This window comes from Vulpes lagopus, chromosome 1 (assembly GCF_018345385.1).
Source record: "Vulpes lagopus strain Blue_001 chromosome 1, ASM1834538v1, whole genome shotgun sequence".
NCBI lineage: Eukaryota > Metazoa > Chordata > Mammalia > Carnivora > Canidae > Vulpes > Vulpes lagopus.
Genome location: NC_054824.1, coordinates 119,520,978 through 119,542,533, shown reverse-complemented (window position 1 = coordinate 119,542,533; position 21,556 = coordinate 119,520,978). Strand labels below are relative to the sequence as shown.

Sequence of the window (21,556 nt, the reverse complement as noted above, 5' to 3'; positions counted from 1 at the left end):
TTGACAAAGCAGGAAAAAATATTCAATGGAAAAAAAGACAGTCTCTTCAATAAATGGTGCTGGGAAAATTGGACGGCCACATGCAGAAGAATGAAACTGGACCATTTTCTTAAACCATACACAAAGATAAACTCAAAATGGTTGAAAGATCTAAATGTGAGATAAGAATCCATCAAAATCCTAGAGGAGAACACAGGCAACAACCTTTTTGAACTTGGCCACAGCAACTTCTTGCAAGACATCTCTAAAAGCAAGGGAACCAAAAGCAATAAAGAACTATAGGGACTTCATCAAGATAAAAAGCTTCTTCACAGCAAAGAAACAGTCAACAAAACTAAAAGACAACCTACAGAATGGGAGAAGATATTTGCAAGTGACCTATCAGATAGAGGGCTAGTATCCAAGACCTATAAAGAACTTATCAAACTCAACACCCAAGAAACAAACAATCCAGTCAAGAAATGGGCAGAAAATATGAACAGACATTTCTCCAAAGAAGACCTACACATGGCCAACAAGCACATGAAAAAATGCTCCACATCACTTGCCATCAGGGAAATACAAATCAAAACCACAATGAGATACCACTTTACACCAGTGAGAATGGCTAAAATCAACAGGACAGGAAACAACAAATGTTGGCGAGGATGCGGGAGAAAGGGGAACCCTCCTGCACTGTTGGTGGGAATGCAGACTGCTACAGCCACTCTGGAAAATAGCGTGGAGGTTCCTGAAGAAGTTAAAAATGCAGCTACCGGGATCCCTGGGTGGCGCAGCGGTTTGGCGCCCGCCTTTGGCCCAGGGCGCGATCCTGGAGACCCGGGATCGAATCCCACATCAGGCTCCCAGTGCATGGAGCCTGCTTCTCCCTCTGCCTGTGTCTCTGCCTCTCTCTCTCTCTCTCTGTATGACTATCATAAATAAATAAATAAAAATTAAAAAAAAAAAAAATGCAGCTACCCTACAACCCAGCAATTGCACTACTGGGTATTTACCCTAAAGACATTGATGTAGTGAAACGACAGGACACCTGCACCCCAATGTTCACAGCAGCAATGTTCACAATAGCTAAACTGTGGAAGGAGCCACGATGTCCTTTGACAGATGAATGGATAAAGAAGATGTGGTATATATACACAGTGGAATATTACTTAGCCATCAGAAAGGATGAATACCTACCATTTACACATCAGAACTGGAGGGTATTATGCTGAGTGAAATAAGTCAATCAGAGAAAGACACTTATCATATGGTCTTATTCATTTGTGGAATATAAGAAATAGTGAAAGTGACCATAAGAGAAGGGAGGAAACTGAGTGGGGAAAAATCATGAGAGACTCCTAACTCTGGGAAACAAACAAAGGGTTGCAGAAGGGGAGGTAGGTGGGGGGATAGGGTAACTGGGTGACAGGCATTAAGGAGGGCATGTGATGAGATGAACACTGGGTGTTATACTATATGTTGGCAAACTGAATTTAAGTAAAAAAATTTTAAAAGACATAAAAATGAAAAAAAAGACATACAAATGGCCAACAGGTGCATAAACATGTATTCAACACTGCTAATCATGAAGGAAATGCAAATAAGAATAAGGATCTAAAGTATAAGATGGTGACTATCATAATGGGATATCACCTAAACACCTGTTAATTTTTTAAAGTAATATCTAGGCCCTACATGAGCTTGAACTCAAAACCCCAAGGTCAGGAGTCACATGCTCCACTGACTGAGGTAGCCTGGTGCCCCATCTCACACCTGTTAGAATGGCTGCTATCAAAAGGAAAATAGATGACAGATGTTGGCAAGGATGTGGAGAAAAGTGAACCCTCATACTTTGTTGGTGGGAGTGTAAACTGGTACAGCCAATTGTGGGAAACAATATGAAGGTCCCTCAAAAAAGTTAAAAATTAAAAATTGAGGGACGCCTGGGTGGCTCAGTGGTTAAGCATCTGCCTTTGGCTCAGGGCGTGATCCTGGAGTCCCGGGATCGAGTCCCACGTCGGGCTCCCTGCATGGAGCCTGCTTCTCCCTCTGCCTGTGTCTCTGCCTCTGTCTCGCTCTCTCTGAATAAATAAATAAATAAATCTTTAAAAAAAATAGAGCAAAAATAAATTAAGCAAACAAGCAAGCAAACTGGTAGTTGCCAGAGGAGAGGGGGATGGAAGGATGGGTGAATTAGATAGAAGGGATTAAGAGGTACAAATTTCCAGTTACAAAATAGATAAGTCCACAGAGATGAAAAGTACAGCATAGGGAATATACTCAATAATCTTGTAATAATGTTGCTTGATAACAGATGGTGACTACACTTATCATGGTGAACAGTGAGTAATGTATAGAATTGTTGAATCATTATGTTGTACACCTGAAATTAACATAACATTGTATGTTAATTATAGTTCAATTAAAAAATATGTAAAATAACTAGTTACTAAAATAAGTATATCACAATTTTATCAATTATACCTCAATAAAGCTGAAAAATTGTGTTTCATTATATAACCTGATAAAAAACTTTCCTGACATCATCTAATGATGGTAATTCAAAAAAGCCTATTATTTTACAAAAAATATTTATTTAAAAATGGAATCTACTTTTTTGCCTTCATAAACAGAATTCACTGTAATTAACCTCCTTCTTGATGACTCAGTCATCACTATGAAATGAATAACTATTTTGGTATATGACACAAAGATTCCCTCAGAGGATCCTGAGATATATGACAAGCTGTCCTTAAATGTAAATAGCCCCAGAATATTAAGCAAGCTTTTTGAGTTCATGCATTTGCATTTTTAAAAAGTTTTCGTTCCTTTTTTCTACATAAATTTTCCTCAGTCATTTCTCCTAGCTGTCATGTGTCCTATGTATTTTAGTCTTACTTTTATTTGTTATTTATTATGTATTGACACTTTTCTTCTTTAAACACCCTCCAACTCATTTCATAAAGGTAACATAGCAGCTAAAAGCGTATGTTAAAAATAAATTAAGCAATCAGAGGAAGAAAAAGCAAGGGTAAGAGAAATAAGATTGGGCCAGGGATGAAGCTAGTGCTCTCAAAAATGCACACCAGAAGTTTTTGCACATTTTGTTAGAAGTGGGCTACAAATTTGTTTCTGAGCTTTCCAGTAACCCAGAAAAACAGATAAGCAATTTTCCATAAGACAGAAAATAAAGCACTATTTAATTGGCAGGTTTTTTTTTTTTTTTTTTTTTTTTTTTTTGTGGCCTCCAAAACCAGTTATTCTTGCTTGTTGGAACGGGATCTAATAAGATTAGAGGACCAGAGTATGTCCTTGTAAACAATGGAGCCTCAGAGCATACATTGAGTTGCATCTATTTTGGAGGCTTGAAGTATTTTTATTTGTTTCCTCCCTCCCCTCTGGTTCTTGATTGAATTCTGGATATTGTGTCAAACAAGTCATTTCAGGATGAAAAAAATTATTCTGGATCCCTGGGTGGCTCAGCGGTTTAGCCCTTGCCTTCGGCCCAGGGCGTGATCTTGGAGTCCCGGGATCAAGTCCCACATGGGGCTCCCTGCATGGAGCCTGCTTCTCCCTCTGCCAGTGTCTCTGCCTCTCTCTCACACATCTCTGTGTTTCTCATGAATAAATAAAATCTTAAAAAAAAACAAACAAACGTGGAAGTCAAAACAAGGCCTATTACAGACTTCCTTTAAAAAAAAATATTCATCTGAGTTTCTCTCCTTATCTGGACTGCTGGCACAGAGTCAGTGGAAAAGCCTTCTCTTTTGTGTATATGGTTTTCACTTTCCTTCTCATCCTTGGTCCTGCTTCTTTGGGAAAATATAAAATCCCACTCTAAGCCTGCTCTTTTTCCTGATGTAGCATCCTTGCTAGACAGGATGCATCCACTTGTCCTCATTTTAATTTCTCTTTCTTAGCAAAGTTATGGGATGGGTTATTAAACAGATGGCTTGCGATCAATTGGAGCCAGTATTTTTTTAGTTCAACTATAAAGATTTTATAGATTAAGAATTAGATATACTAAAAATAAGACTTAGACATGAATACTTTCCCCAATCTGTTAGGTTTGCATTAAACTGTAACTGTAGTTTCTAAGTATCATAAACCTTGTAATAGATGTCAATGGGACCATGTCTTATTTTTTTCAAAGATTTCATTTATTTATTCATGAGAGGCACACAGAGAGAGGCAAAGACATAGGGAGAGGGAGAAACAGGCTCCCTGTGGGAAGCCTGATGTGGGACTTGCTCCCAGGACCGCCCACCCCCCCAAGCCAAAGGCAGACACTTAACCACTGAACCACTCAGGCGCCCTGGGACCATGCTTTCAAATGTGTTTTACAAAGCTCTGAATAATGTTACTCGAAAGAAACATGGTGTCCCCAAAATTACAGATCATATGGAATCACTGTGTCTTTTGGAAACATGTCCCTTCTTCTACCAAAAAAAAAAAAAAAAGCCTCTCTCCTCTCAAATACTGCCCTCCCGGTGACCCTCACCCTGTAGCTCTTCCTGTTCCTCTCGCTGCTGTCCTTGCTTCTCCAGCCAAATGCTCTGCTCTACAGACACCGCTTCCTGGAAGGTCACCAAAGACTCCCGAGGCAAAATCCAGTGGCTTGTACTTATCAGTCCTCAGCAGTCCTTGGCCACTGCCCTCTTGGCAGTTAACTCTTCATTACCTTCCTCAACAATTTTCTCCATACCAGCTGCTTCTGTGATCATTTTTCTTGACAATATATTCCAAATCTACATCATAAAGCCCAGGCAGAAACTGCAAATTAGAATTTGCATCAGGCACTTGCCTCACCCTTAACTCATTCAAAATCCACCTCCTCTGCCCTCCACAGATCACTCTTCCACTTGAACTTTTATTCTAACTAAAGGCATCACTTCAAAGATATCTCAGACCTTTCCCTGTTCCCCAATAAAGAAATCCTAGAAAATTCACCATTTCTCCCATACTTTTTCTTGCTAGGGCTGCTATTTACGTATTTGTTAATTTGAATCTGAATTATCAGAAAAGCCAGATGACTGATCTCCCCATTTTTAATCACTTTGATTTAACTTCTATCATGAATGAATTGCTTCAAAAGGCAGCCTCTCAGTATCTCCTAAAACTCAACATATGTGTTCATTTCCATATATATATATACCTAACAAAAGTGCTAGAATGTATATAGCAGCAGTACTGGAATAAATGAATGGCCCAGATAAGTGAATTGTGATGGTCAGCCAGTGTAATCTATATGTAGCAATATGAATGTCTTATGACTCATGCAAGATAGAGAAGAATCTCACAAACAATGCTGAGCAAAGGAAACTATATACAAAAGAGTGTATACTGTATTATTCCATTTATAACAAGTTCAAAACTGGGCAAACCAAATCTATGGTGTAAGAGGCCAGAAGAGTGTTACCCTTTGGTGGTGCCTGTTTTGCAGGGTAGTGGTAATGTTCTATTTCTTCATCTGGGTGCTGGCTCTACAGGTGCTTTCAGTTTGTGAAACTTTACATTGTTCTTATAAAAATAAATGAAATATGTATTTCTGATAATATAATTGACTCTTGAACCACACAGGTTTGAACTGCGTGGGTCCAGTTACCTATGATTTTTTTTCTACAAAAAGCTTTATTGTTTTCATTTTGTGCAGAGCTTGGGGGAGGGCTCCAGGCTGGTTAAAAAGCTGCTTAGTGGTTGCAGGGAGAGGCTGGATACCCAGAGGGACGCAGATGGGCCCCTCAAGGGCCACTGGGCTCCAGAGGCTCCTAGTTATCATGCTTGAAAGTGAGCCTTTGGAGCCCTTGGGGGCCAGCCAGCCTGCAGAAGTTAGTCAGGTAGTCATCCAACTTCTCAATGAGTTTTACCTCCTCATCTAGGAAGTGGTTCTCTAGGAAGTCATAGAGATGGGGGTTTGTGTGGGCAGAACCCAGAGCAGAGCAGACAGATCCAGAAGGCCCTGGTTCAGATTCTTCTCCAGGACTAGGCATCCAGAGTTTTGCCCCACTCATCTTGAAAGGGCTTTCATATGTCCTGAAGAGGGCATGGCTGCCATGCCGATTTTGTATCTTCAAAAGACACTAGGTCCTCCAGAGCCACATGGCTGAGGTTGGAACAGAAGCCCGGGGAGAGGTAGGCACTGGAGCCCTGAGGATGTATGTTGACCAGGCAGGTGAAGGCGGCCTCCACCTTGATGGAGTCATTCTGGTGAATCCAGGAGCTCATGGTTGATTGGCAATAAGGACCTAAGCTCAAAAACCAATGATGGCTAGTCCTAGAGCCAGAGGATGGCTAAGAAGATGGTTCTGAGCTTGCAACTCAAAAAGAGGTTGGAGGGTGGCAGGAGGCTGGAAGAAGGGGGCATCCCTGGGTCTGTTCCATCCAAACACTGTTGAAGCAAGAGACAGATCTGCAGGACCATCAGTTGCTCTGCCTATATGTGGATTTTTTACAGCACAGTACTGTAAATGTATTTCCTCTTCCTTATGATTTCCTTATCACTTTCTTTTCTCTAGCTTACTTTACTGTAAGAATACAGTATATAATAATATACAAAATAGATCTTAATTGACTGTTTATGGTTTGGTAAGGCTTCCAGACAACAGCAGGCTATTAGTAGATAAGTTTTGGGGGAATCAAAGTTATATGTGAATTTTCAACGGTGCAGGGGTAGGTGCTTCTGACTTTTGTGTTGTTCAAGGCTCAACTGTATTTTTAATAGTACTATGCCCTTATGAAAGGGCATTGTTAATGCCTATGTAGTAAGTGTAAACTTTGCCAGCCTGCACTTCAAGTCTCCATGTGTATATTTCCAGGTTTCTTTTCATCCCCCTGTGTTCTCTGAAAAATCCCCATGTTTCCTTCTCTGTGGATCTGCCCAAGCTGTCTGCTTCCAGGAGTGTCCACTGCCAGGCATGCTCACAGTGCCCAGTCCTTCCTCTCTTGCAAGGCCCATCCACTGTGCTCTCTACATGTCCCCTTTCCTAGTTCTCTCAAATGGGTGGGACTTCTCCCTCCTTTCAAACCTCAGAGTATTTTGGTTTTTAAAAACTGTCTTATTATACTGGTTTTTGTTTTTAAAAATAAAAATTGTATATATTCAAGGTGTACAACTTGATATTTTTTTTTGAAATTAAGATATAATTGACATGTAACATTGCATTCGTTTTCAGGTTTACAACATAATGATTCTATTTATGTATAGGCATACCTTGGAGATTTGAGGGTTTGGTTCCAGACCACCACAATAAAGCAGGTGGTCATTAAAATGAAGAACTGTTTGGTTTTCTAATACACACAAAAGTTATGTTTATACTATAGTCTATTAAGTGTTCAATAGCATTATATCTGAAAACCAATGTACATACATTAATTAAAAGATACTTTATTGCTTACAAATGCTAACCATCATCTGAACGTTCAGCAAATCATAATCTTTTTACTGGTGGAGGGTCTTGTCCTGATGTTGGCTGCTGACTGATCGGGGTGGTGGTTGTTGAAGGCTGGGGATGGCTGCAGCAATTTCTTTAAATAAGACAACAATGAAGTTTGCCACATCAAAGGATTTTTCTTTTTATGAATGATTTTTCTGTGGCATGTGGTACTGTTTGATAGCATTTCACCACAGAACTTCTTTCAACATTGGAGTCAGTCCTCTCAAACCCTGCCACTGCTTTCCCAGCTAAGTCCTTTGTTGTCATTTCAATAATCTTCACAGCATCTTCACTGGGAGTAGATTCTATTTCAAGAAACCACTTTCTGTGTTCAGCCTTAAGAAGCAAATTCTTATCATTAAAGTCTTATGATCTTGTAACAATTTAGTCACATCCTCAGTCTCCACTCCTAATTCTAGTTCTCTTGCTATTTCTACCACATCTACAGGGACTTTCTCCACTGAACTTGAACTTCTCAAAGTCGTACATGATTTTGGAATCAACTTCTTCCAAACTCCTGTTAATATTGATATTTTGACCTTCTCCTAAAACCATGAATGTCTCAACGATCTAGAATGATAAATTTCCTTCCAGAAGGTTTTCAACTAACTTTGTCTAGATCCATCAGAGCAATCACTATCTATTACTGCTACTATAGCCTTATGAAATGTACTTTCTTGAATCATAGGTCTTGAAAATTGAAGTTACTCCTTGATCCATGGGCCACAGAATGGGTGTTGTATTAGCAGGCATGAAAACCACATTCATTTCATTGTACATCTCCATCAGAGCTCTTGGGTGATCAGGTGTGTTGTCAATGAACAGTAATATTTAGTTCACATTCTTTTTTTTTTTTAAGGTTTTATTTATTTACTCATGAGAGACACAGAGAGTGAGGCAGAGACACAGGCAGAGGGAGAAGCAGGCTCCCCACCAAGAGTCTGATGTGGGACTTGATCCTAGGACCCCAGGATCGTGACCCGAGCCAAAGGCAGATATTCAGCCACTGGGCCACCCAGGTGCCCCTTAGTTCACATTCTTACATGGATATGGAATTGTGCCACAATGCTAAATCTACTATTGTGTTTACAATAGAAACATCATGGATCAATGATCATAGATCATCATAATAAATATAATAATAATGAAAAAGTCAGAAATATTGTGAGAATTACCAAAATGTGACACAGAGACATGAAGTGAGCAAATGCTGTTGGAAAAATGGTGCCAACAGACTTCCTTGATGCAGGGTTGCTACAAATATTCAATTTGTAAAAAATGAAATATCTGCAAAGTGCAATAAAACAAAACATAATAAAGTGAGGTATGTCTGCATATATATTGCAAAATGATCACCACAGCACATATAATTTTTTTTCTGGTGATATGAACTTCTAAGATCTACTCTCTTAGCAATTTTCAAATATACCATACAATATTAACTACAGTCGCCATGCTGTACATTACATCCCCAGGACTTCTTACTTTAAAACTGGAAGTTTGTACCTTTTGACCCCATTTATGCATTTCACTCACCTCACTCCTGCCTCTGGTAATCACCAAATTGTTTTCTCTATGTATATCTTACTCTGTTTTGGATAATAGTCACTTTAATATGCACCTGCTTTCTCCTTTAAAGAGTCTCTCTGTGTGTTCTTGGATCTAATACAAGATCAAATACAAGCCTACAAATGCTCAGTATTTTTTAAACTGAATTACTCTGCTTTTCTCAATTTTTCCTTTTTGAGGACACTGGCCTCAGGATAACAAAAGGAGGCAATGGTTAGGAGCTTCTTCCCTAATGTGTAAGGGTGTTGTAAATTAGATTCAAAGTTTTTATCTTTTTTCTATGCTGATCTCAATTTCATAGTGATGATTTTTTAAAAAACTTTATTAGAATATAACTCCCTTCCCCTTAATTATTTTGATTAGATCTTGGACATCAAATTTTTAATTCATAAATACTTCACTAGATGCCTCTAAGATGAGAATCTTTTAAAAAATATAATCATAGTACCATTATTGTGCCTAAAAAGTAACCATAGTCATAGAAATGACTTTTTAAAAAATATTTATTTATTTATTTATTTGTTTATTTATTTATTTTAGAGAGAGAGAGAGCAGATACAGGGGGATGGGCAGAGGGAGATGGGGAGAGAATCTCAATCAGATTCCATGCTGAGTGCATAGCCTGACATGGGGCTCCATCTCACCACCTCGAGATCATGACCTGAGCTGAAATCAAGAGTCAGACACTCAACGGACTGAGCCACCCAAGCACCCAGAAATGACTTCAAAGGAAAATTATTTTAAGCCTATTTCCCTATTATTTCATCTCAGAAGAAGGTAAAGGGCAGAAGTTATGAGTTCTTACTATCACTGGCGTGATCCTTTCCAGAAAAGACGACACCAACATGGTAAATTAGGATAGTTCTCTCCCCCGCCTCCCAACAATATATTGAAACTGAACATTTAATGGTAAAAGTTTTGGCTTAAAAAACAATCTTTCCTTCCATCAGTTCTATTGATAATCCCATTCTATGTCAGGGCAACTACTTGGGTCACCTTCAGGTGCATGCTACACCCCTGCACTTTAGACCCTCAATCTCACCTGTAACTTGACATCCAACTGACAAAGATGCCATTGAGAAGATACTACAAAGTGAGAGCTCAAAGCAATCTCTATGTGATAGTAAACACATTGAGATAGTTGTCACAAGGGAGGCATGGTTGATGCCAACATGATTCAATGACCTGAGTTTACTTGACTGCAAAGAACAAACCAATACTCAAAAATAAGAGCTGCAAGTCAGGGAACAGTTACCTACTTCATAACAATGAAATACACTGGGTTGATAAATGAATAAATGTTATTTTTATGTAAGACATATCTGGCATCCTTTACTTAAACATGTTTATTTAAAAATATCATTATGTTCAATAATTTTAAACAAAGAATCCATTGCTTGATGACTAATCTTCATTGGTTTTTTTATGAAACACTCATTTCTTTTCTTTTCTTTTTAAAAGATTTTATTTATTTACTTGAGAAAGAGAGAGAGAAAACATGAACAAGTGGAGGGGCAGAGGGAGAATCAGGCTGTCCACTGAGCAGGGAGCTGATCTCAGGATATTGGGATCATGACCTGAGATGAAGGTAAGACGCCCAACTGACTGAGCCACCCAGGTGCCCTCTTTTCTTTGATAGTATCTTTATCACACACTGTATAGGTCATAGGAAATATTTTCTAGGTGTTAGGGGTTGGAGCCAAAAAAACCCATAATGTCCTGAATATGTACAACTTTGAGATGATTGTTCTCCACACATTAAGTACTATTAATGAGTAATTTAAAATAACAGTATCATAATTCCCTATTTCAACCAGAAGACTGAGAACTGATTACAAGAAAAAATCTAGTTCCTGGGGGAACAGGAACATAATTTAGTCATAGATCAGCAAGACTGAAACATAACAGAAGAGCCATTCAAAAGGACAATAAAATTTCCACATCTCAGATTGAAATTAATCATTTAAAGTCATAAATATAATCCAGGTTATTGGTGGCCATATAAGATAATATCACATTTTTTGGGGGAAAATTATATGGGATAGATAATTTTGTATCTGCATGATAACCTAAAAAAGAACATAATCAGATTTATATAGGACACTACTCACTAGTTTTTAATCTTATAATAATTGTAATTATATAGAACTTTTAGGAGATAAAACTTTATGTTAGATTTTTGAACTCGTATTATTTTACAAAGCCATGACCATATTTTATTACAAGATTCTGCTCCCTGGAGAACTGAGAACATGAGTGTATCAGAGCAGAATAGAGACTCACCATGCTGTCTAGCTGTATCCAGTGAACCTCATTGCTGGAGCTGATTCGAGACTGTTGGGTCTGTAGCGTGTATGGGAAGGAGCTAACCTGGAGCACCAGCAGGTTGAAAGCTTCCAGGACTTCCCTGCAGTTAATGACTCTGTCAGCCAATCCATGACTGGGTTCACCATGTGACAAAGAACCGGAAATGACACTGTAGAAATATTGAAAGCCACATTAATACTTCCTAATTTAAGGGATTAGGTACAGAGACAGACTTCAAAATGGAGCTAATGCTTTCATTTTTATTTTTCTAGTTCTTTTTAATTGGAAACAGGATTAGAGGCAACCAATATTTAATTTGAAAGAGCAATAATTACACTCTTTCTTACCACTTTCAGACAGATCTCAAAGATATTTTTTTTCTTTTTCAGTCTGTGCCTGATATACCTCAAAGTGTAACTCAGTTCTATAGGCCAAGGATACCTAAATCTGTAGTTGAGATGGATCACTTTGGTCTGAAAGCTCATCTGAATGAGAGTTTCTCCATCAAAACCTGACACTTATAACTGTGCAACAATTGGTATCCCAGAGAGGCCCCCAAACTATAAGAGATCCCTCTGTATTAACACCAGTCTCCTTCCTCCCTTGAGTATGTTAGACTATTGGGAGGTTACAGAGGGTCCTCCAATCCCTCCCTCACTATGACCAAAATTTTTATTTCTGAATCATTTTCAGTTCTTTCAATTTAGATGTACCAGATTGCTATGCAGCCTCAAAACCACATCTTTTTTGTCAAAGAAATAATCTCAGTGCCCCGGGGAATTAAATATAGAATGATCCAATACACATCCTCAGAGCTATTACTCCAAACTTTCAAAGATGAGGTATATCAGGTCACTGAGCTATTTTTGCTCATAGAACACTAGGAGCAACTGAATAGCATCTGGGCAAAGTCTCTTCATTTCTTTCTTTCTTTCTTTCTTTCTTTCTTTCTTTCTTTCTTTCCTTCCTTCCTTCCTTCCTTCCTTCCTTCCTTCTTTCTTTCTTTTTCTTTTCTTCCTCCCTCCCTCCCTTCCTCCCTCCCTCCCTTCCTTCCTTCCTTCCTTCCTTCCTTCCTTCCTTCCTTCCTTCCTTCCTTCCCCCTCTTTCTTTCCTTTCTTCTAAATCTAACATGCTGTGCTAGATCTTATTTATACCTACATATGGCTTTAGAGTTCAGATTGTGGAGTGCCAAACACTTCTAGCTTCTGAATAAGCGCTTTTGCAATTCTGATATTTCTACAACAGGTGCCAAATCTTTCATATTCTTAAACTCAGTATGTCCTGAAGAAAGGAAACTATGAACTTGATGATGCCTGAACTTGCCTTTTTAACCCATAAGATCAAAGATACATCCTAACAGATAATTACTATAATTTGATCTGGGAGCAAAACTGGCTCCATCATGATACCATATTTACTATTCTTCTACAGTAAATTCACCTGAGAAATAGGTTATTCTCTTGTTTAAACTGGTAAATTGGGGAAGGTTTCACATTTGCTCTCAGGACTTTTTTTTAAATTTGTTTTTGAGTTTATTATTATTTTTTTTTAGTAATCTCTATACCCAATATGGGGCTCAAACTAAAAAATCTCAAGATAAAGAGTCACTTCCTCCTCTGATTGACCCAGCCAGGCATCCTTGCTCTCAGATCTTGAAGTGGCATCTTTACTATTGTTAAAGGTATGTGGGTAGGAGAGAAACACAAAAGGAGCAATGCAGAAGAGGGAAGAAGAGAAGAGGAAGAAAAAGAACTGGGGAGAGGAAGGGTGGGCATAGGAAAGCACACGACCTTCCTTGGAGCTCATAAACCTCACCTTCCTGCTATTGCCCATTCTCTGAGGCAGCTGAGTTCCACAATACCCTGAAGACAGCTTTTTTTTACAGAGGTTTTTTCCTTTATTTTTAAAAAATATTTATTTATTTGAGAAAGAGAGAGAGAAAGAGAGAGAGAGCCCATGAGCTGGGGGAGGGGCAGAGGGAGGAGAGAGAGAAACTTAAGCAGGATCCCCACTGAGCAAGGAGCTCGAGGCAGGGCTTGGCCTCAGGACCCTCAAATCATGGCCCTGAGATCACGATCTGAGCCAAAACGTTGAGTTGGCCATTTAACTGACTGTGTCACCCAGGTGCCCTTTTAACAGGGATGTCTAAATTCACTTACAGTATAGTTAAAATGAAATCAGCACTAAATTGGTAGAGAAAGTTGAAAGCACAGGGAAAGTAGGAATAAATTACCAATAAGAATATGCCAAGTGTTTTCAGGAAATTATGATAAAACCATTGCTGTGCTAGAAGAAATACTGTATTTGCTCCCTCTGAAGCAATCACCTCGTTAGTTCCACATGGGAGTTGTCATGAACCAGTACAAACAGTGTGTACGGGTTCTGTTTTACCCTTCTCATAAAAACTTCAAACTTGGTTTGAATCTCATTGTCTAGACGAACAACATATTTCTCTGCTCTCTGATAAGCTGTCCCATTTTCCTCCAGACCCAAGTCTACAAGGACACCTGCCAAGAAGAAAAACAGAATTTATCTTTTCACATACATGCATATAAATGAAATAAACAAGTTCAATGTTAACTGATATACTGAGAAGTAGCCACATGTATAGGTTTACAGAGCAGATATTTTTCCTTCTGCATATTCCCCACTACAATTTTGATGAGGAAATAGAAGATTTCTTATTCTTTAGAACTCTCCACCCCACCTCCTACACCTCAACAAAGGGCAACAGGGAATGAACGATCTGATACATTAAGTAGAAGCAGTAGAATGTACGAGGCTTCTGTCTAATTAAATCCTATTTATATTGAAGTGCTGCTGCTGACATCTGCCATAGGCCACTCAGAGCTATAGCTCTCAAATTAATAAAAATCACACAAGTCTTCTTTACCCCAAATTTAGCAACGAAACATATGTAAGAAAAAGGAAAATACCATAAGATGTCCAAATATGTCATCACTAGACTATGAGCTTTTTTAGGTAATATTTTACTCATTTTATATAGTGACAGTTTTGCACAGTATCTAGAGTATGGGCCATCCTCAATTAATGCTGGATCATGTACCAAATTAATAAAATGAACCAAATTACCCAGTATTACTATATTGTTGAATTATCAGAAATGAAAACTTCAGTACTGTATCATTATCCCTATCTATAATATAACTACTTCCACATTCAAACATCTAAAAAGTTCAAGGCACATAAAGGTGTTGTTGGGATACTCAATTAAAACATCAAATCCTCCTTTCAAATGAAGAGACAAAATGATAGTTATGTGAGGTGAAGGATGTGTTAACTAACCTTATTGTGATAAACATTTCACAATATATACCAGTATCAAGTCATCAAGGTGTACATTGTACACCTTAAACTTACACAACATTATATGGCAATTATATCCCAATAAAGATGGGGGAAAAATCCCAAACCAAGGGCAACCCCCTCCCCCAGACCCTTAGCCACGTGAGGGGAAGATTAACCCCCTGATATGAGAGTCTTGTGATTCAAGTCCACAGCTTTCCAAGAAGGAGAAGGAACCAGAAGGCTAATTTAGGGGTTAGATATGTCACAGGGACCTGAGGACCAGCCTGGGCTCCAAGGGGTAGAGGGTATCTATTTAGCATCCAATATTAGCCATACCCAACAGCCACAACCATGTGAAAAAAAATTAAAGTTAAAAAGAAGAAACAAGTTAAATTAAGAGACTTTTATAGAATTATGTTGACTTAGTTTTGTTTATCTAGATTTTCTTTTCAGATAAAATCAGCTCAATTAACAACTACATGCAGTTAACATGTAAAAGCTCTAAATGTTATAAAATAGAAATGTTTTACCATATGAAAAATTCATTATACCAGAAAAGGTAGACAGAAAAGCCATTTCACTTTTGAACATTTTTCATGAGAAGACTTTATCCAGACATTGTTTCTAGTTTCTACCCAAATGTAGCCAAATGTTACTGGGACTATATCTGAAAGCAATCAAACATTTAATGTGGCAGGTATTCTGATATTTTTGAAAGTGGATTGCTTATAAAGTTCATTCAACATTCCATACTGATTTACTGAGCATCCACTATGTATCAGGTACTATTATCAGGTATTGTGTTAGTCATGAATATATACAGGACAGCAGGACAAAGATCTTAACTCCATGGAGCTTATGATGGAGCAGATGGATGATTTTGACAAGTGTCATGACGGGAGACAAGTACGTGCTATGGGAGGAGGTGACAGAGGAGGTAAGTAGAGAAATAGAGAACCTACTTAATCTCTGGGGGCTTCTATTTCCTTATCTGTATAAGAGGGAGAGGACTGCCAGCTGGAAATCAGTCTATTTCCTAAGTTTATCCCTAGGAAGTAAGTAGTGGAAGTTAATGGTAACTTACTTTGAAAAGATCATAAATAATTCATAAAAAATAAAAATATTTCTTATGGATAATTTAGAGTTGACTACATCTTGAAACAAATGAATAAAGAAAGACCTTTACCAGGCAATTTCATACGTGTCCTAATGGAAAGACAAAGTTCCATGAATCTAAGAGGTTGTTCTCTTAGATATAACATATATATTGGTCTGTAACTATGCAGCCATCTGGCTCTACAGTGGTAAATTTGGGTGGGGAGCAGGCATATCATAGGTACTTGATTTTTTAATTTCTAACTGGGCAATTTTAGTAGGTAATCCTTACCTTTAAATTTGTTTTAGACTTGCTTTTATTTTTAAGTTTTGTTTCTTTCCTGGTTATGAAAGTGATAGATACTCATCTTGAAAAACTGGAAAGTATAGAGATATATTAAAAAGAAAAATTTATTCGTAATTAACTCAAAATAAGCTGCTGTGAACATTTCTGTGCATTCCTCCCTGTGTCTTTTCCTATGCATATTGTGCTACCTCTAGTATTTTGTGATTGTATATCCTGATATTTTTCACTTGTAACTGTAAAATAAGAAACAAAACTATCATTATTTACTAACAATATGTCTGTGTAGAAAACACAAGACACTCCACAGATAAATCAAATAAATTAATAAGAGTTTGGTTAAGTTGATAGAATCAATATCAGTTTATAAAAATTAACTGCATTTCTATACACTATCTGCAAACAGTTAAGTATATATTTTTTAAAAACACTTACAATAACATAAAGATATTAGGTATCTAGAAATAAGTCTTAGAAAAAGTGTATAAGAGCTCTTCAGAGAAAATGATGAAACTGTTAATGACATTAAAGAAGACCTAAACAGAACTATCTCATAAAATGTAGTTAAAAATAAATTCTCTTCAAGTTCATCTAGAGGTACAATGTAATTCCAACAAAAATTCTAACAGTTTCTTTTACCTTGAAAAATTGTTTCAAAAATGTATGTGGCAGAGCAAAGGACCGAGAATAGTGAAGACAGTCCTAAAGTAGAGGTGGGACAGATTTGCCTTCCCAGAGACTAAGACCTATTGACCTGTATTAATAAGACAAAGTGGTTTGGGCACAGGGCTAGACCTCAGAAAGAGACCTCCATACATATTTCCCAAATTGAGAGACTTTATACAAAACAACTGACTAGTATTTGCCAAAACTGTTAAGGTTATGCAAAACAATGAAATATTTTTTTTAAATGTCACATTTGCAGAAGACTAAGAGGACACAAAAATTGCATGCAATGTGGGATCCTGGATTCAATCCTGAAACAGATAAATGACCTTAAGGGGAAACTGGTGAGGTCTTTAGTTAATAGTATTGTTCAGGATTGATTCTGTTTTGGTAATTGTACTATAGGTACATAAGTTGTCAACTCTAAATGAAGGTGGTGAAGGGTGTGTGTGAACTCTGCTGTTTTATAGCACATTTACTATAAGATAGTTCACATACAATTCACTCATTCATAATGTACATTTCAATAGTCTTTAGTATATTCACAGAGTTGTATAACAATCATTACAAATGATTTTAGAATATTTTCATGACTTCCAAATGAAAGCTTGTATCCTTTAACCATCACCCCTCAATTTCCCCTTGGGTTCCCCAGCCCTGGGCAGTTATTAATCTATTTTCTCTATAGATTTGCTTATTCTAAATGTTTAATATAAATGGAATCATAACAATATATGATCTTGTGTGACTGGCTTCTTTCACTTGGAGTAATGTTTTCAAGTTTCATCAATGTGGCATGCATCATCAATACTTTATTTCTGCTTATTGCTTAATAATATTCCATTGTATGGATCACCACATTTTATATATCCATTCACCATGGACATAATTAACATTTGAATTTTTTCTACTTTTTGGCTATTATGAGTAATACTGCTATAAACTTTTGTGTACGGGCTTATATGTGAACATACGTTTTTCACTTCTCTCTCATTTCATTTTTTAAAAATTTATGATAGTCACACACAGAGAGAGAGAGAAAGAGAGGCAGAGACACAGGCAGAGGGAGAAGCAGGCTCCATGCCCGACGTGGGATTCGATCCCGGGTCTCCAGGATCGTGCCCTGGGCCAAAGGCAGGCGCCAAACCGCTGCGCCACCCAGGGATCCCTTCTGTCTCATTTCATATAGAGCAGTGGAATTGCTGTATTTCATGGTAGTTCTTTATTTAACCATTTGAGGAAATACTAGACTGTTTTATAAAGTGGCTATGCCATTTACATTCTCACCAGAAGTGTATGAGGTTCCAACTTCTATACATATTCAGCAACACTTGTTATTGTTTTTCTCTCTCATATCCATTCTAGTAAGTGTGAAGTAATAATTCATTGTGGTTTTGATTTTCATGTTTCTTTTGGTTAATAATGTTGAACACAGCAGCCCAGGTAGCTGGAGGGGAGCTGTTTCCTCCCACCTGCCACTGGCGCCCCCTATCTTCAAGTTGTGGAAAGGGCATGTGCTGCCCTTCACTTCTGCTCTGTGGATTCCTTGCAGGGCTCCCTGAGCAGAGCAATAAAGAGTTTGACTCCAAAAAAAAAAAAAAAAAAAAAAAAAGGGATCCCTGGGTGGCGCAGTGGTTTAGCGCCTGCCTTTGGCCCAGGGCGCGATCCTGGAGACCCAGGATCGAATCCCACGTCGGGCTCCCGGTGCATGGAGCCTGCTTCTCCCTCTGCCTATGTCTCTGCCTCTCTCTCTCTCTCTCTCTCTCTCTCTCTGTGACTATCATAAATAAATAAAAAATAAAAAAAAATAATAATAATGTTGAACACATTTTCATGTGCTCACTGGCCATCTGTATATTTCCTTTGGGTAAATGCCTCTTCAGATCCTTTACCCATATCCTAATTGGGCTATTTGTCTTTTTATTATTGAGTTGTAATAGGTCTTAAATGATGTAGATAGAAGTTCCTTCTCAGATATATGATTTGCAAAGAATTTCTCCCATTCTCAAAGATATTTGCAAATGACCTATCTGATAAAGGGTTAGTAACCAAAATATATAAAGAACTTATCAAACTCAATGCTCTGAAAAATGAATAATCCAATTTAAAAATGGAAAGAAGACATGAACAGGTATTTCTCCAAAGAAGACATCCAGATGGCCAACAGAAAAGATGCTCATCATCACTTATCAGAGAAATGCAAATAAAAACTACAATATCACTTCAGACCTGTCAGAATGGCTAAAATCAACAATACAAGACATAGTAGGCATTAGTGAAGCTGTGGAGAAAGGGGAACCCTCTTGCACTGTTGGAGAGAATGCAAACTGGAACAGTCACTGTAGAAAACAGTAGAAGGTTCCTCAAAAAGTTAAAAATTGAACTACCCTAAAATCCAGCAATTGCATCACTAGGGTTTTACCTAAAGAATACAAAGATACTAATTCAAAGGGATACATGCACCCCAATATTTTTTTTTAATTTTTATTTATTTATGATAGTCACAGAGAGAGAGAGAGAGAGGCAGAGACACAGGCAGAGAGAGAAGCAGGCTCCATGCACCGGGAGCCCGACGCGGGACTCGATCCCGGGTCTCCAGGATCGCGCCCTGGGCCAAAGGCAGGCGCCAAACCGCTGCGCCACCCAGGGATCCCCCACCCCAATATTTATAGCAGCATTATCTATAATAGCCAAATTATGGAAGCATCCCAGATGTCTACTGATGAATGGATAAAGATGTGGTATATATACAACATGGAATATTACCCAGCCACAAAAAAGAATGAAATCTTGCCATTTGCAACGACATGGAGGGACCTAGGGAGTATTATGCTGAGCAAAATAAGATGCAAAAAGACAAATACCATATGATTTCACTCATATGTGGAATTTAAGAAACAAAACAAATGAGCAAAGATTAAAAAGAGAGAGAGAGAGACAACCCAAAAAACAGATCCTTCACTATAAAATACAAACTGATTGCTACCAAAAGAGAAGTAGATGGGGAGATGGGTTAAATAGGTGATGGAGAGATTAAGGAATTCACTTGTGATGAGCACTGGGTGCTGTATAGAAATGTTGAATCACTATATTGTACACCTGAAACTAATATTACAATGTATGCTAACTAATTGGAATTTAAATACTTTAAAAAAATAAAAAAATAATGTTTCCTATTCTGTGAGTTCCCTTTCATTTCCTTTTTCTTTTTAAAAAGATTTATTCATGGGATCCCTGGGTGGCTCAGCGGTTTAGTGCCTGCCTTTGGTCCAGGGTGTGATCCTGGAGTCCTGGGATCAGGTCCCACATTGGGCTCCCTGCATGGAGCCTGCTTCTCCCTCTGCCTGTGTCTCTGCCTCTCTCTCTCAGTCTGTGTCTCTCATGAATAACAAACAAAATATTAAAAAAAAGATTTATTCATGAGAGACAAAGAGAGAGAGAGACAGGCAGAGGCATAGACAGAGGGAGAAGCTGGCTCCATGCAAGGAGCCTGATGTGGGACTCGATCCCAGGACTCGATCCCGGGACTACAGGATCACACCCTGGGCCGAAGGCAGGCGCTAAACTGCTGAGCCACCCAGCGATCCCAACCCCTTTCATTTTCTTTTTTTTTTTTTTTTTAATTTTTATTTATTTATGATAGTCACAGAGAGAGAGAGAGAGAGACAGAGACACAGGCAGAAGGAGAAGCAGGCTCCATGCACCGGGAGCCCGACGTGGGATTCGATCCCCGGTCTCCAGGATCGCGCCCTGGGCCAAAGGCAAGCGCCAAACCGCTGCGCCACCCAGGGATCCCCCCCTTTCATTTTCTTGATGGTGTCCTTTGATACACAACTGCTTTAAATTTTGATTGTGTCCAGTTTATTTTTTTATTTTTGTGCTTTTGGAATCATACCTAAGAAATCATTGCTTAATCCAGAGTCATGAAGATTTTTCACCTATGTTTTCTTCCATGAATTTTTAGTTTTAGTTCTTATGTTTAAGTCTTTAATTCATTTTGAGTCACTTTTTGTTTGTGTTGTGGGGGTCCAAATTTATTCTTTTGTATATGGATATCCAGTTGCCCCATATCATTTGCTGAAAAGATTCTCTGCCCATTGAATGGTCTTGTCACCCTGGTCAAAGTTCAGTTGGCTACCAATAGGGGGGTTTATTTCTGGACTCTCCCAATTCTATCCCATTGATTTATATGTCTATCCTTATGTCAGTATTGCAGGGTCTTGATTACTGCAGCTTTGTATTGTATGGATTTTATGGTCAGCTTGTTAATTTCTATAAAGAAGCCATCTGGACTTTTAATAGGGAATGCCCTGAATCTGTAGCTCCATTTAAGAAATATTGCCACCTTAAAAGTGTTAATGCCTTCCAATTCATGAACATAGGATGTCTTTCCATTTATTTAGGTCTTCTTTAATTTCTTTCAACAATATTTTCTAAGTTTTATACTTATTTTGTCAAATATCTGCCAAAGAATTTCATTCTTTTTGATGCTATTATAAATTGTTTTCTTAATTTCATTTTTGTATTTTTGCACAGTTTTTGTGACTTTTCTGTAGATCTAAAATTATTTTGAAATAGAAAAATTTAAAAGAAGCAAGACCTTATCAAATATTTGCAACTGAAACACATACATTATTGGTGGGAGTGTAAATAGAATCACTTTGGAAAGAAAATTAGCATTATTTGGTAAAATTTAAAATGTACTTAACCTATGCCACAACAATTCTACTTTTAGAGAAATTCTTATTTGTGGACCAGCACTGTTTGAAAAAGTAAAAAAACTAGAAACAATCTAAATGTCTATCAGTAGTAAATTGATTTTTTAAAAAGATTTTATTTATTCATGAGAGACACACAGAGAGAAGCAGAGACATAGGCAGAGAGAGAAGCA

The 21,556-nt window shown here is 37.9% G+C and overlaps 1 protein-coding gene across 6 annotated transcripts in view; it reads right to left on the bottom strand.

The window, feature by feature from the left end:
- Positions 1 to 21,556, bottom strand: part of GREB1L (GREB1 like retinoic acid receptor coactivator) — a 264,390-nt gene that overhangs the window by 36,519 nt on the left and 206,315 nt on the right. For all 6 annotated transcript variants that reach the window (XM_041754040.1, XM_041754343.1, XM_041754118.1 and 3 more), the window contains 2 exons: positions 13,618 to 13,798; positions 11,268 to 11,460 (listed from right to left, as the gene is read on the bottom strand). In XM_041754040.1, the coding sequence (XP_041609974.1) occupies positions 11,268 to 11,460; positions 13,618 to 13,798 (374 nt within the window). The remainder of the gene's footprint in view (positions 1 to 11,267; positions 11,461 to 13,617; positions 13,799 to 21,556) is intronic.